Genomic DNA, 15,594 nt, shown 5'->3' with positions numbered 1-15,594 from the left:
TAACGCTTCTCCCTGTTGAATTAAACAGGACTGTATTCTTCTCAAAACAATTCAACTGCCGTCAGTATAATGAATTTCATTACCTTTCTGTCTGTTTTCCCAACTAACATGTAATAAATGACAGTGAACTCTAGAATTCCACATTTTTTGTTGTAGTCAAATTAAGAAATGTAGCAAATAAATCCTCAAGTGTTCACTACGTTACTTACTGATCTAGAAATTGATTGAATTAACTTAGCAACTTCACTTAAATTGTAATCAAAGGTTAATTTTATTATCAAAGTATGTATGCAGTATACATCTGGAGATAGCCATAATACAGAAAACCATAGAAGTAGTTGAAAGAAAAACAATTTCCCCCTCACTCTCATATGTATTCATTTATAAATATGTACTTCCATCATCTGTACCTAATCTTCTGTATTTTTTGATTTGATTTAATATTCTACACCCACCTGGCAAAAAGGAAAGTGGCTTACTTAAGAATCCAGATTTAGGCTCCTGTCAGAATAAACAGCTTGCTTTATTCATTCTATTTATTATCCAACTCACTGTTAAACCATACTTAAACATTCAAGATAAATTCAAAATCTTGAAAATACCTCGGGGGTATAAATTTAGGCTGAGACACGGGACAGACATTGCAAAGTGAAAATTCATGCTGTACTGTGCCTAAATTTCCATTGACATTAATGGGTAAAAAAAGAAAATGTGAGACAGGCTCCTATTTCATTATTGCTCGCCTTTGATCAACTGCCAAAGTAAAGTTCAAATTCCAACATTCAAAGTAAAGTTTGAAATAAAATTTTCTTTTTGATTTATTTTTATTGCAGTAAATCCACATCAAAAGCTTTCTTCATTTACTTCATTACTTCACTATATTCATAGTGCTTTTATTTTCAGTTTAATTGTAAAGTGCACTTTATTATCAAAAAAGAGAAAAAAAATTATTATAATTTTCCATCTGCATTATTTGCAATTTATATTTATACTTTCTGAATAGCAATTGTTTGTCTCAATCAATAGGGTTATCACAAAAACAAATCACCTTTACAGATAGATAAAATAAACTCAAAGGGTTTTGCAAGGGACATTTATTTACAATTAAGAAATACAAAATTTCCCTCAACTCCACCAGTGTGATTTATTTGCCCTTTCGTTATGATCTGAGATTAGTAATTTAACGCTCATTGAAATATAACTAGTGTTATCATTTTTTCTATGAAGACTGTAGAAAGCATTCATGGAGAAATTACATAAAAAGTTTCTAAATTTATAATGCTCTTTAATACAACAAACTTGAAAAAATTAAGATTAAGGCAAAAATATAGTCACTAAGGAATATCTCTATTTATAAAATTAATGTTCTGTAATAAGGAGAAGAAAATTATATAAATTTCCCTGCATCAGTCAAACCGGCATTGTGATAGCTAGGTGTGCTCCTTGTGGTAAAATTTATTTTGTTCTGTGCTGAAGTTCTATCCAGATACCATCTTGTGGACGCAAAATTAATTCTCCCACAAGGTGAAGGTCTTCAGAACTTTGCTTTGCTTCTACTTGGAATCGTCGAAGAATAGATGATAAGATTACTTTTTCCTCAAGTACTGCAAATCTTTGTCCTAAATTGAATGAAACATTAGTTAAATTTCAAGAACTAACCTCAATTGCACTATTTTAGTGCTGTTACAATAATGAAGCATTTCAAAACCAGCTGATGTACCTCATGAACACCAAGTGCTAGGATGTGAGAAAGTTTACATAACCTTTTTTTAAAATTCAGGAAGGACACAAAAGGATTGACTAGACTCCTCCTGTGCACGTAACCTTCTGGTAATCTTTGCTATGAACAGAAACAGGCAAGCACTTACACATGTAGCTAAAGATCGTCTAGAGACGGAGAGATGTAAAGCTATAAAACAATTTTTCTGAAATTAGCAGCAACAATTGTATTGCTAAATACTACCGACCAGATGAACAACAGATATTAGCAAAAGAGGTGATAAAGAATTTGAAGCAGACTGGAATATGACTAATATCATTTTGGACATGTTGCTGTGAAAAATCGGAAGAGGAGAGAATTAGAATCTTGTAGCCAAGAGCCAGTTGCAGTGGGAATTTCAGTATGGTGGAATGAGCTGAGAGTAGATGTAAGTGATGAAATTGGAAACAGAAGAATTTGATTTGGCTAGAATGAGGAGATCGCAGCTCAGCTCACATCCAGGCAGCTCTGAGAAGCAGTTTTAGTTGAACTCTTGCCAGTAATGGAGATGACAGCTAACGGGAGAGCTAGATCTATAAATGTGCCTCTGGCAATTAAGAATGTGTAAGGAAAGCTCTGGATACAGTGCATGTTAAGCTTTTTTGAGACACAGGAGCTCACATGTAGGGAAGTAATATTAATATGTTGATCTATTGTTCTCTGTGGAGGACTGTGATGCTAGAGGGTGGTGGTGTTATGAGAAAGGAGCTTTCTGTGGAAGATTGCTCAGATGGAGTGGTGTTCGGAAGCAACGTAGAGAGTGCTTTGGGATGCTCCTGCGGGAAGTACAGGTGACCCTGGAGAAGTACTTTCATTCTTTCCGGCTCTAGAAAGAACAGATTCCACTTCTTCTTTACCAGCAACTTTTGATTTGATCCTGCATCATAAATGTCAATATTGTTTCTCTGCTCAGCCTCACATCACAAACTGAAAGCACGCCAATTTGCACAGATTCAGAAGCTCCCCTCCCCTTCGGGCAGATCTCTGAGCCTCTGCAAAATCCTTAACTTCCTACCTACTGGCTTTAAGAACTCTCTAGCCCCAAGTTTATATGTGATAACTTGTTTAATCTTAGTTGCCCATTGGGATATAGTGTTAACTGATTGAAATCCACAGTGCAGTTTTTGTGATAAACTCCATTTTCACCTTGATTATTAAAACTGCAAAAGGTTATTACTTTCAATAGATCAATTCCTATCTTTTAGTGAATGGGGAGAAAAACAATATTCTGCTACATATGCTGCCAATTTGCACAGGTTTACAGAGAATTTTATGACTGGGCTTAGGTAAATTAATACCAGCAAAATCTTAAGTTGTAACTGGTCTTTGGAAAAATAGGTTATGTTGCACCCTGTGTCACATTGTGCACAACGTCCACCTGATTTTGTATTAAGACAACAGAATGGTACTGTTATCATCTTGGTAAATACATAGCTGTTCACAAAACATGCGTACCGCACTTAGAGGCATACATACCTATGCAGTTTCTAGGTCCACCTGAGAATGGAATAAAGGCATAGGGATTCATTTTACTTGAATTCTCTGGCATAAATCACTCAGGCCTAAACTCCTCAGGGTCAGGAAAATACCTTGGATCTCTGTGTAGTGCATAAGGCATGATTATTGCATTGATTCCTTTGGGTATGTTAAACCCTCCTGAAAAACAGAAGTTAAAGATACAACATTGATTGTTTTAATGACATTCATTCAGTCAACTGTTCTTCAGAAAATATTAAGTAGAGACATAAAGTCATTATGTAATTGTGTATATATGTAACATCTTAAATTATGTAAAAGCAATGTCTTGAGCAGTTAAGTAAATTTTTGAGAGTAGTAATAAGTATTCTGTATGAAAGTCGATAAATTCAATTCCTGAGCAATGAGGTGAGTTTTTGATTTTCATATTTTCCCACATTTCCTTTGGAGAAATTCGAACAAAATGATTCACAGGACGATTTAAAACCATTGCACATGATCTGTAACGTTCATCACTAAACTATAACCATCTTTACACCAGCCACAGCAGATCACCCCTTCATTGCAGTTGGACCTCGAAGCCACTCACCCTGTCGGCTTCATTGTTGCTGGTGATTTCAATAATGTCAACTTAAAAGCAGTCCTGCCAAAGTCTACAAAGCTTCCTGCTCTCACCTCAGATACTCAGACCACATACCTGTTTTGCTAACCCCTGCATACAGGTCGCTGGTTAAATGAGTCAAACCAGTTTACAGGGAGATCAGGACGTGGCCAGAAGGTGCCACCTCAGTGCTGCAGGACTGTTTCAAAAGCACGGACTGGAGCATATTCAGCGAGACAGCTACCTATGGTCATCATGTCAACATTGATGAATAATGCAAGATTGATGACTGGCTACATAGCAAAATACATTGAGGACATTAACAAAATTAAATACTGCACTGTCCAGGTAAACCAGAAACCATGGCTGACTGTGAGATTCATGCACTGCTTAGGGATCAGGACACTGCCTTCAGATCAGGGGTAGGACGAGTCTAAGGTCAGCAAGAGATCTGCTCTCACGGGCCATCAGGAAGGCAAAGCAAGAATACTCACAAACAACAGGAATTCTGCAGATGCTGGAAATTCAAGCAACACACATCAAAGTTGCTGGTGAACGCAGCAGGCCAGGCAGCATCTCTTTGAAGGGGTACAGCTCCTTCAGTTAGTCCTGACGAAGGGTCTCGGCCTGAAACGTCGACTGTAGCTCTTCCTAGAGATGCTGCCTGGCCTGCTGCGTTCACCAGCAACTTTGAAGAATACTCACAGACACCTTTGTGATACCAGGGACATGCAGCACACGTGGCAAGGTATACAAACCATAATAAATTACAAGACTACCCTGCACATCAGGACAGTGTTGCCTCCCTTCCTGATGGGCTGAATGCCTTCTATGCACAATGTGACAAAAGAAATGGTGTGACTTTCTGAGCCTCTGTACCTCCCTCGGCAACTGGATCCTCAACTTCAGCACCTAAATTTCACTAGGTGTTTGAGGAGATTTGGTGTGTCGCCAAAGACACTCACAAGTTTCTACAGATATACTAAGGAGAGCATTCTAACTGGCTGCATCAACGTCTGGTAACTTGGGGGGGGGGGGGGGCGGAGAAAGAGAGATGTAAAATTAGTCAATTCCATCATGGGCACTGGCCTCCGTAGTAGACAGGACATCTTCAAGGAGCAAAGTCTCGAAAAGGCTGCGTCCATCATTAAGGACCCCCATCATCCAGAATATGCCCTCTTCTCATTGTTACCATCAGGAAGGAGGTACAGAAGCCTGAAGGCACACATTCAGTGATTCAGGAACAGCTTCTTCCCCTCTGCCATCCGATTTCTGAATGAGCTTTGAACCCTTGGACACTACCTCACTGCTTTTTTTTTATTTCTATTTTTGCACTACTTATTTAATATATATTTTCATACTGTAATTCAGTTTTTTTCTCTATTATGTATTGCACTGTACTCCTGCTGCTATGTTAACAAATTTCATGACATATGTCAGTGGTATTAAACCTGATACTGATTCTGACATTGAGAATGGTCACTCAGTCTGGCCACAGCAAAGGTGAGGAGAATCCTAGCCAGGGCAAATCTATGCAAAGCTGCAGGGCCGGACAACATACCTGGTCCAGTGCTGAAGGATTGTGTGGCCAAGCTAATAAAGGTTTTAACAGACATCTTTAATATCTTTTTGCAAGAGTCCACTGTCCCTGTAGGCGTCAAAGCAGCCACCATCACTCCAGTGCCCGAGAGACTGACAATAACAGGCCTAAATGATTACGATGCAGTGACAGTGACCTCAACAATCATTAAGTGCTTTGAGTGGCTGATAAAGTATCGTATAAAATCCCAGCTTCCTGCTTCACTGGAACTTGTCCTGTTCACCTACCACTCAAACCTGTACACCAATGATACCATAGCCTTGGCCCTCCACTCCAACCTGTCCCACCTAGAAAACAATGCCTCCTACACGAGGCTGTTGTTCATGAACTTCAGCTTAACGTTTAACACAACCATCTTTCAGAGGCTGATGGGTAAACTGTCCTCGATGGGACTCAACACCTCTCTCTGTAACTGAATCTTGGACTTCTTGACAGAAAGACCCCAGTCAGTCTGGGTTTGCAGCAACGTCTCAAACTCCATCATGCTGAGCACTGGTGCCCACCCCCCCCCCCGCCCCCAGGACAGTGTGCTCAGGCATGCCAGCTCCAACTAAAACTGGATCAAGTTCACTGCCGGTTGGCCTCATCAGCGACAATGACGAGTTGCCATACAGACTGATGTAGAGGGGCTTGTCAAATAGTGTGAGAACAACCACCTGAGTCTCAACATGGACAAGGCAAGATTGTGGGCTTCAGGAAGGCACAGATTGACCACTTCCCATTGCACCTCAACGGCTCTGCCGCGGAGAGAGTGAAGAGTACAAAACTTCTTGCTGTGCACATTAGGGACAATCTAACCTGGACCCACAGCACCTCCTCATTAGTCAAGAAGGTACAGTAAAGTCCACATTTTCTGAGGAGGCTTGGGCGTGCAAGGTTCCCTGCTCCCATTCTAACAGTTTTCTACAGCAGCGCCATCAAGAGTGTATCATTATGTATCTGGGTGTATCACTGTGTTGTACAGAAGCTGCAAAGTCTTACAGAGGATCGAGAATCACTGGTGTCTCACTTCCCCCTGTTTGTGACAGTTACCAGGAGCATTGTATACAAAGGGCTCAAAGCATACCTGAGGATCTCTGCCACCCATTTCACAATCTCTTTGACCCATTACCATCAGGAAGGATCATAAGGACTAGCTCTACCTGACTGGGCAACAGCTTCTTCCCTCAGGCTGTGAGACTAATGAATACCCTGCCACTACTGAGGTCTCATCACCAGGACAGCAAGATGTTCACTGTTTACCTGTGCTGCACACCAAATGCACATTGGCTTGTATTTTACTAGCTTGCTTGTGGTAATGTGGGCACGTGGCCAAGTGATTACGGCATTGGACTAGCTACCTGAAGGTTGTGAGATCGAGCCCCAGCTGAGGGAACATGTTGTGTCCTTGAGCAAGGCACTTAATCACACAATGCTCTGCAACGACACTGGTGCCAAGCTGTGTGGGTCCTAATGCCCTTCCCTTGGACAACATTGGTGTCATGGAGAAGGGAGACTTGCAGCATGGGCAACTGCTGGTCTTCCATACAACCTTGCCCAGGCTTGCGCCTTGGAGAGTGAAGACTTTCCAGGCGCAGATCCATGGTCTCGCAAGACTAACAGATACCTTTTTTTTGTGGTAATATTTTGCTTTATGTACTGTGTGTCGTAAGTTTTGTGGGTGCACCATGGTCCAGGGAAATTTTGTTTCATTTGGTTGTATGTATGTACAGTCATGTGACAATAAACTTAAACTTTAACTTAATTGTAAGAGTTTCCACTGTCAAATAAAACATTTACCAGCAATAGGAGTTCAGCTGGCTCAGTGGGCATTCATCTACAGCCTTGGTGCAAATCCAGAATTGAACGCTTGGACACATGTTGAAACCTGAAACCTTTTGACCAGGTGGTTGGACACTAACAACTGAACACCATGTCACCTAATATCAACTGAACAGTTTGAGTGATCCATCTTTGCATCACACCTTCAGATAGATAACTCTTAATTTGATGGTAATATAATAATAAATTATAATTTCTAATAACCTCTAAACTATCAGAAACCAAGCACATTGGCATTTCTGAAGGCTCAATTCAAATCATCTAGCCATATCATAATGCTTTCCAATAATATTTGCATAAACATTAGCAACACTCAGAGAAATTCTTTCAGTGATATTGTGGTGCCTGCTTGCTATCAGAGGCAATAAAGTTTCCAAGGCAATGTCAGCACTCACCTATCTTCACCAAACAAACAAAATACGTTGACAGGTGCTATATAAAATGGCAACTGCCTGCATTGCATAGTGACATGTTTCCCGATATTGTCCTTTGCCAGGCTTAGAGTCATTGGTTAAGGAACATGATTAGAACGATGCACTGTGACATGTGATATCACTAGTTAGTATGACATATGACATCACCGCTCAACACTGCCTCATTTAAAAATGACTACGCATTCTCAGGACAGGTGCTTCTATGTCTATTAAAATCACAATGGAAACTTAGCTCATTGTTAAAGTGAATGGAATACAATGTAACAAATACCCATCCACTGCCCAATCAAAATATGAAGGGTGAGAAAGGCTTGTGTGTCCCTCATTATGGTTTATAAGAATTTTGATTAAATGATAAAACTAATATGCACTAGAATAGAAGAAACTATGTCAAAAATATAATTTTAACCAAAATATCTAGAACTACATATCAAAATCAAGGCACTCATAAATGCAACAAAAACATTTATTTGCATTGCTCAACAGAACAAATATTGTTCTTACAAGATAAAGCTCTTGCCATACTCTTATCAAAAGCTGGTCATTATTTGATGGGGTAACATGAAGGTTATTCAGTAAAGGAGCAACACTTTTACTAAAACTAGCCATTACATGAAAAGTAAACAATGCATCAATAGGTGCATGAGAGTGATGGTTTGGAAGGGGCCAACAAATAATTTGTTCATGGCCCACTGCTGGGAAATCTAATGAGCACAAAGTGACTAAACAAGTTTTATTGTAGTGGAACATGCAAAGCAAAATCAGATACAGCTAAGGACTGCAGGTTAGGCAGGGAACATCAACCGGCAAAAAGATCAGTGGGGCTGGGCTAGAAATCAAAACGGCAGAGCTTGTCACCAATCAATGATCAGAGTTAACATAGACTTTCTGCGACCGAACACTGCCTGATGTCAACTGATTTTTGTTTTTCCCAAAACGTTGATTACATTGAGTCATTTAACACCATATTTTTCTGTACAATGTGTAGGCCTGGATTATTCTTAGAAATCAAACCCCACATTTAATGTCAGACTCACAAATCAGACATCATGGGCTGCATGGGGTCCAGGGTGAATTGCAAGTTTGATTCGGCACTAACATGCCCATTGAAGACAAAGAGTAGGAGATGAAGGCTGTTATTCTGGGTGAACCACCATGACCGGTGGTGTTCAGCAAGCTTCAGAACTGGGACCTCTGCTGTTTGCGATATACATCAGTGATTTCAATGAAAATGCAGATAGATAGATTAGCAACTTTGCCGATAACATCAAGATTAGTTGAACTTTAGACAGTATAAAAGAATATCAAAGAATACAGCAGGTTATAAACAAGAGAAAATCTGCAGATGCTGGAAATCCAAGCAACGCACACAAAATGCTGGAAGAACTCAGGAGGCCAGGCAGCATCTACGGAAAAGAGTTAAGAATTGCTGTTTTAGACCGAAACCCTTCATCTCAGGACTACAGAAAAAAAAGGTGAGAAGTCAAACTAAAAAGGTGGGGGGAGGGGAGGAAGAAATACCAGGTAGTAGGTGATAGGTGAAATCGAGAAAGGGGGAGGGATGAGGAGCTGGGAAATCGATTGGTGTAAGAGATAAAAGACTGGAGAGGGGGAATCTGACAAGAGAGGACATAAGGCCATGGAAGAAAGGGGGGAGGAGCACCAGAGGGAGGTGATGGGCAGGTAAGGAGATAAGTTGAGAGAGGGAAATGGAAATGGGGAATGGTGAAGGAGGGTGGGGGGGGGTCATTACCAGATGTTTGAGAAGTCAATATTCCTGCCATCAGGTTGGAAGCTACCCAGATGGAATATCAGGTGTTGTTCCTCCAACCTGAGTGTGTCCTCATCATGGCAGTAGAGGAGGCCATGGCCTGACATGTTGGAGTGGGAATGAAAAGTAGAATTAAAATGGGTGACACTGGGAGATCTCACTTTTTCTGGCGGACGGAGCATAGGTGCTTGTCGAAGCGGTCTCCAAATCTACGTCGGGGCTCACTGATAGGAGGCCACACCGGGAGCACCGGATACAGTATATGACCCCAACAGACTCACAGGTGAAGTGTCGCTTCACCTTGAAGGACTGTTTGGGCCCTGAATGGTAGCGAGCGAGGAGGTGCAGGGCAGGTGGGGCACTTGTTCTACATGCAAGGATAAGTGCCAGGAGGGAGATCAGTGGGAAGGGACAAATGGACAAGGGAATTGCTCAGGGAGCGATCCCTGCAGAAAGCAGAAATTTTGGAGGTGGGGGGTGGGTACGGAAAGATGTGCTTGGTGGTGGAACCCTGTTGAAGATGATGGAAGTTACAGAGAATTATGTGCTGGACATGAAGTCTGGTGGGTGAGGACAAGGGATACACTCTCCCTGGTGGGGTAGCAGGAGGATAGGGTGAGGGCACACATGCATATAGTGGAAGAAATGCGGTTGAGAGCAGCATTGATGGTGGAGGAAGGGAAGCCCCTTTCTTTGAAGAAGGACATCTCCTTAGTTCTAGAATGAAAAGCTTCATCCTGTGAGCAAATGTGGCAGAGATGCAGGTATTGAGAGAAGGGGATGGCATTTTTTACAAGTAACAGGGTGGGAAGAGGGATAGTCCATCTAGCTGTGGGAATCAGTGGGTTTATTAAAGATATCATTAGAAAGACCATCTCCGGAGAGGGATTGAGAAAGGGGAGGAAGGCATCTGAAATGGACCAGGTAAATTTGAGGACAGGGAAGAAGTTGAAGGCAAAGTTGATGAAGTCAATGAGTTCTAAATTGGTTCAGGAAGCAGCGCCAATGCAGTCGCTGATGTAGTATAGGAAGCGTTGAGGGGGTGACACTAGTGCTGGCTTGGAACAGAGACTGTTCCATGTAGCTGAAAAAAAAGGCAGGCATACCTGGGACCCATGTGAGTGCCCAAGGCTACACATTTTGTTTGAGGAAGTGGGAGAAGCCAAAGGAGAAACTGTTGAGAGTGAGGACCAGTTCCACCAGATGGAGGAAGAGTGGTGGTGGTGGGGAACTGGCTGGGTCTGGTGTCCAGAAAGAAATGGAGAGCTCTGACGCCTTCCTGGTGGGGGATGGTTATAGATCAGTTACAGATAAGGGCAGAGAAGTGGCAGGTAGAGTTTAATCCAGACAAGTGTCAGGTACTGCACTTTTGGCGGTCAAATGAAAGCAGAAAGTATACAGTTAATGTCGGACTCCTTAATAGCATTGAAGTATGGAGGAATTATAGGATCCTGGCCTATAATTCACTTAAAGTGGCTACTCAAGTGAATAAGGTCATATAGAAGGTATATGGAATTATTACCCTCATTGGTAGGGGTTGAGTGAGGAAGTCAGGCTGAAGTTATTTAAAATATAGCCAGTCCACACTTAGAGTGCACCACGATCAGAAGGATGTGGAGACCATGGAGAGGGTACAGAAGAGGTTCAATGGAATGCTGCCTGCATTAGAGAGTAGGAGGGTATGAGCTGAAGTTAATGGACAGGTTGGATAAACTCGGATTGTTCTCCTTGGGCCAAGTGGAGACCTGACAGAGATCTGTTAAATTGTGAGACTCAGAGTTAGGCTAGACAATTAAAACCCATTTCCTAGGGTGGAAAATTTTTTAATTTTATTCCACAAAACAATGGTTTTAGGTTAGGAGGAGGAAATTTAAAGGTGACGTGAGGAGCAAGTTGTTTTTTTTTTAAAATGTAGAAGGTGCTAGGTGCCTGGAATGGGTTACCAAGGTAGGAGTGGAATCAGGCAGTTTAGTGAAGTTTAAGCCCTTTGAGATAGACACTGAAGAAGTATGACAGGAATGGAGGGACATGGACATTAAACAGGAGGCCATTTAGTATAAAAATCAGGATTATGATCAGCACAACATTGTGAGTTAAATGGCTTGTCCAATGCTGAACTGCTCTATCTATTCCAGGATTTGTCAGGGCAAGGATTAAAGGCAGATAGGGAAATAAGATTCAGCAATGCAGCTTCCCATTGACTCCTCAGAATCTCAGAACCGTGACCGCACAAAATGCAGAAGCAACAAATGATGATGGCATTAAAAACCTGAGGACCATGCATCATGAGAGCACAGGGTCCCTGTGTAGATGATAGAAGGAGCATACCACACCACAAACTACAACAACAACAACCACCTACCCTATCAGTTAGTAGAGTCCACAATTCCCAGAATGACCTCATTCCCAGTCACTGCCGAAGCAGGCTGGGAGTAAGCCATCCTCCATCCCAAGGGATTGCCTGAGAAGCTGGGCACTTGAAATACAGGTGGACTGGGATAGAAAATCAGAGACTTCACCCAACCATTATTCTCACTGGTTTGCAATTCTTTCCTTTGTCACAGAAACTAGGTCACATGGTGCACAAAACTGTGATGCCACATGATCCTATGTTTAAGACTGGATATCACTTTTTAAGCAAACTCAGAATAGAGTTGTATAGCAGAATAAAGAAAAGCATAATGTTTATCTCAAACTATTAGTGCAATTACTCCCTTTTTGTGCTTCCTAATTAACTCATTCAATTAAATAATTCAACCATTTATATCAAGCGCTGTAATGCAAACTTTATATCAAGTACAGGATTCGGGTTATTCCACAGAACAATGAAAACAGATACTGCAACTTGCCCTCAACTGAGAAGCGATATCACACCAACTTACCAATATAGCAATCCTCAAACAAAGTACGACCAAACATTGGAACAGAAGGGAACAAACGTAGAGATTCCTTAATAACACACTGTAGGTACTGGAGATTCTTCAGATCTTCCATCGAAGGAGGGTGATCAGAATTACCTGATAATAACATGATCAATTTCAAAATTAATTTTCAGATGAATCCCATTTTTTCATGCAGAGGACAGTGGGGAGCATATGGAATGAGCTGCCAGAGGAGGTGGTTGAGGCAGGTACAATGGGTATCGTTTCAATAGGTACATGGAGACGTGCGGCTTAGAAAGATATGGGCCAAATGCAGGAAATTGGGACTAGAAGGGTGAGCACAGTGATTGGTATTGACCTGCTGGGCTGAACAGCTGGTATCTGTGTTGGGTTGTTACATTGCCAAGACAGAAGCCAGGTATTAGTAGTATCCATGGAAGGGCTGGGGGCGGATGTAGGGAGAGAAAGAGACTGGAACACCAAGAGTAGCTGACGGAAAGAGTAGACAGAAAAAGTGAAATTTCATGTTCTCAAACATCGAGCAGTTAGGATAGGCAAGAAATAAACTATGTTTATGTGTATACATTATAATGATCTCAGCCATTACTACAGTAAGATCTATTAACAGTAAAATACATTGTTTATTTATAGATCAGAATATTTCAACCTCCATCCCAAATCACTTGTCCTTTTATTATATACCTTTCCACCTCTAACTTTTCTCTATTTTCTGTTCTACATACCCTCAAACTCTTCCTCTCCATTTGGACCCACCTTCTATTCACTTACGTTAAGTATGTGGCTACATTACACCCTTTCCAGACTCCAACTTATCTCAAGTATGGACTATTCCTTCTCAAATCTGCCACCATCACTGCTAAATAGAGCTGGGGAGAGTTAGCTGAAACACTTGTGATGAGAACAGCTAATCCTCGTGACGCATAGATGTGTGGCTTGAAACTCATTTTGCAAGCAGACTGATTTGGTTGTGAATGTTTATTAGGGAGAGGTATGGAGTTGGATGGTTAGTTAAACAGTGTTGTTGTGGGAGTCAAAGAGAATGGATTCATAATTCCCAATACTTACTTGGAGGAAACTACTGCTCCTTCAGAAGTGAACTTTGCTTGGAACAATCAGACAATTCAGTAACAGTGGAGAACAGGGGAGAGGAGAGTGATGTGAGCCAGAGCTGGGGGCCATCTAAATACATATGATACTGAAACTGACTTACCAGTTGGTTTTGGCTACTTGGCAACTAACACGTTTAGATGCAGTTCTTATTATATTAAAGGCTCTCCCAATATATTAAAATATTTCAGATGTTTTAAGTTAATATGATATGCAATGCAATACCAATGACTTATAAAGTAAGTATTGGAACATACCAAAAACATCATCCAACTCATCTTGAACTTTCTTTAGTACATCAGGATGAGACCCCAAGAGATGAAGAGCCCAGTTTATTGCAGCAGCTGTAGTATCATGGCCCTGATGGAAGAAATAAAAAGTAACCCCTTTTTAAAATATAAAGTGCAGTGAAACTCATTCATGGCAAAAAAGCCATCTTCTATAGATTGGGTATTAACAAACAGTTATCAGCATGGTTAAAGAAAAGAATTAAAAATTTAAATAAACTGTCTTATTAATGAATGTTTATTTGATTTAAAAAATGACAACTACAAACGTTTGTATTATAACTCAAAATCTAAGTAGAATATTTCACTCTTTAATAGAATTTCTCATTACATTTTATTTTCCAAAATTAACAAATCTTTTCTTAAACTCAGATGCTCTGGCTAATTCTTACAGATTATCAATTTGCCGTTTCTGAAGGATTTTAAAAAGTGGCAAGCAAATTATCGTTAACAGGAAAACAAGAAATTCAACTTCCTCGAATAAAAAAGCCTTGACTTCAAATGCAACATTTTTGATGCATTTAATGACTGCCTTGTGGGGAAGACGTTTCCTCTCATGGGTGAGCCTAGGACCAGAGGGCATAGCCTCAGAATAGATAGACGCCCACTTAAGACAGAGATGCAGAGGAATTTCTTTAGTCAGAGCATTGTGAATCTGTGGAATTCATTGCCACAGACAGCTGTGGAGGCCAAGTCATTGAGTATATTTAAAAGGGAGGTTAATAGGTTCTTTATTAATCAGGGTGTCAAAGGCAACGGGGAGAAGGCAAGAGAATGGGATTGAGAAGGATAATAAATCAGCCATGATGGAATAGCAGAACAGATTCAATGGACCAAATAGCTTAATTCTGCTCCTATGTCCTATGGAACAGCCAGTAGAAGTGGTGAATGTGGGTTTGATAGCATCATTTAACAGAAGTTTGGATAGACAAGAATGGGAGGGGTATGAAGGGCTATGTCCAGGTGTTGATTAATGAGACTAAACAAAGTAACAGTTTTGGATGGACTAGATGGGCTGAAGGGCCTGTTTCTGTGCTGCGGTGCTCTATGACTCGATATTCTTAATGTATTAAATTTAACACTTTCATAAAATGCAACATTATAAAATAATATTCCAAGGCCTCTCAATTTATCAAGACATCATTCACCATATTATGACTGAATTCAGCGGTTCATCCAATGACTAATTATCTTCTTATAATGATAGCTTCCATTCATCTGGTATATTGAATGTAACACCCCAATGGTCTCTCCAGGGGCACTATCAAGTAAACTGAAGCCAAGCCACATATTAAGGCAGATCACAAAAAAACATGGTCAAAGGTTTAGGTTTTAGAGAGTTCTTAAGTGAAGTTAAAGAAAGTGAAGTGAAGTGAAGTGGGAAGGGAATTCAGAGCATGAGGCCTTGGTAGCTGAAGGCACAGCCAATGTGGGTATGGTGGTCACAGATGATCTGCAGATTAGAATTAGAAAATCCGAAAATATAAACATCCAGACTTTATTTCCATTACAATAAGACATGCATCTTCGCTTTAAAATATTGGGTTTAACATTTATCTACCTATGTATACAAAAATCATCCATCATAATCTGCACTTTTAAACATTTTCTAAATTTTGATCACTCTTATTTGTTCAACACTCACTGGTCTAGGGACCATTGGCCAAACTTTTCTGATATCTAACTTGTTGACATAGCAATTAAAAAAATAGAAATATATTCATTACAGCAGAAAATTACTACAAACTTTTACACCAAAATTTTTCTGTGTTTCAATAATCTTATATATTCTATAGACAATACTATCTACAATGACCAATAACCCCTACAAGATT

The 15,594-nt window shown here is 40.5% G+C and overlaps 1 protein-coding gene across 1 annotated transcript in view; it reads right to left on the bottom strand.

Annotated features, from left to right (window-relative positions):
- Positions 1 to 808: 808 nt before the first annotated feature.
- Positions 809 to 15,594, bottom strand: part of LOC140195665 (cytochrome P450 4V2-like) — a 31,392-nt gene continuing 16,606 nt past the window's right edge. The window contains 4 exon segments of the mRNA XM_072254383.1: positions 809 to 1,619; positions 3,236 to 3,415; positions 12,345 to 12,479; positions 13,730 to 13,832. Coding sequence (XP_072110484.1) covers positions 1,456 to 1,619; positions 3,236 to 3,415; positions 12,345 to 12,479; positions 13,730 to 13,832 — 582 coding nt within the window. The 3' untranslated portion in view covers positions 809 to 1,455.

Source organism: Mobula birostris, chromosome 3, assembly GCF_030028105.1.
Source record: "Mobula birostris isolate sMobBir1 chromosome 3, sMobBir1.hap1, whole genome shotgun sequence".
NCBI lineage: Eukaryota > Metazoa > Chordata > Chondrichthyes > Myliobatiformes > Myliobatidae > Mobula > Mobula birostris.
Note: the sequence above shows the minus strand (reverse complement) of the source record. Positions and strands in the feature narration are given on the sequence as shown.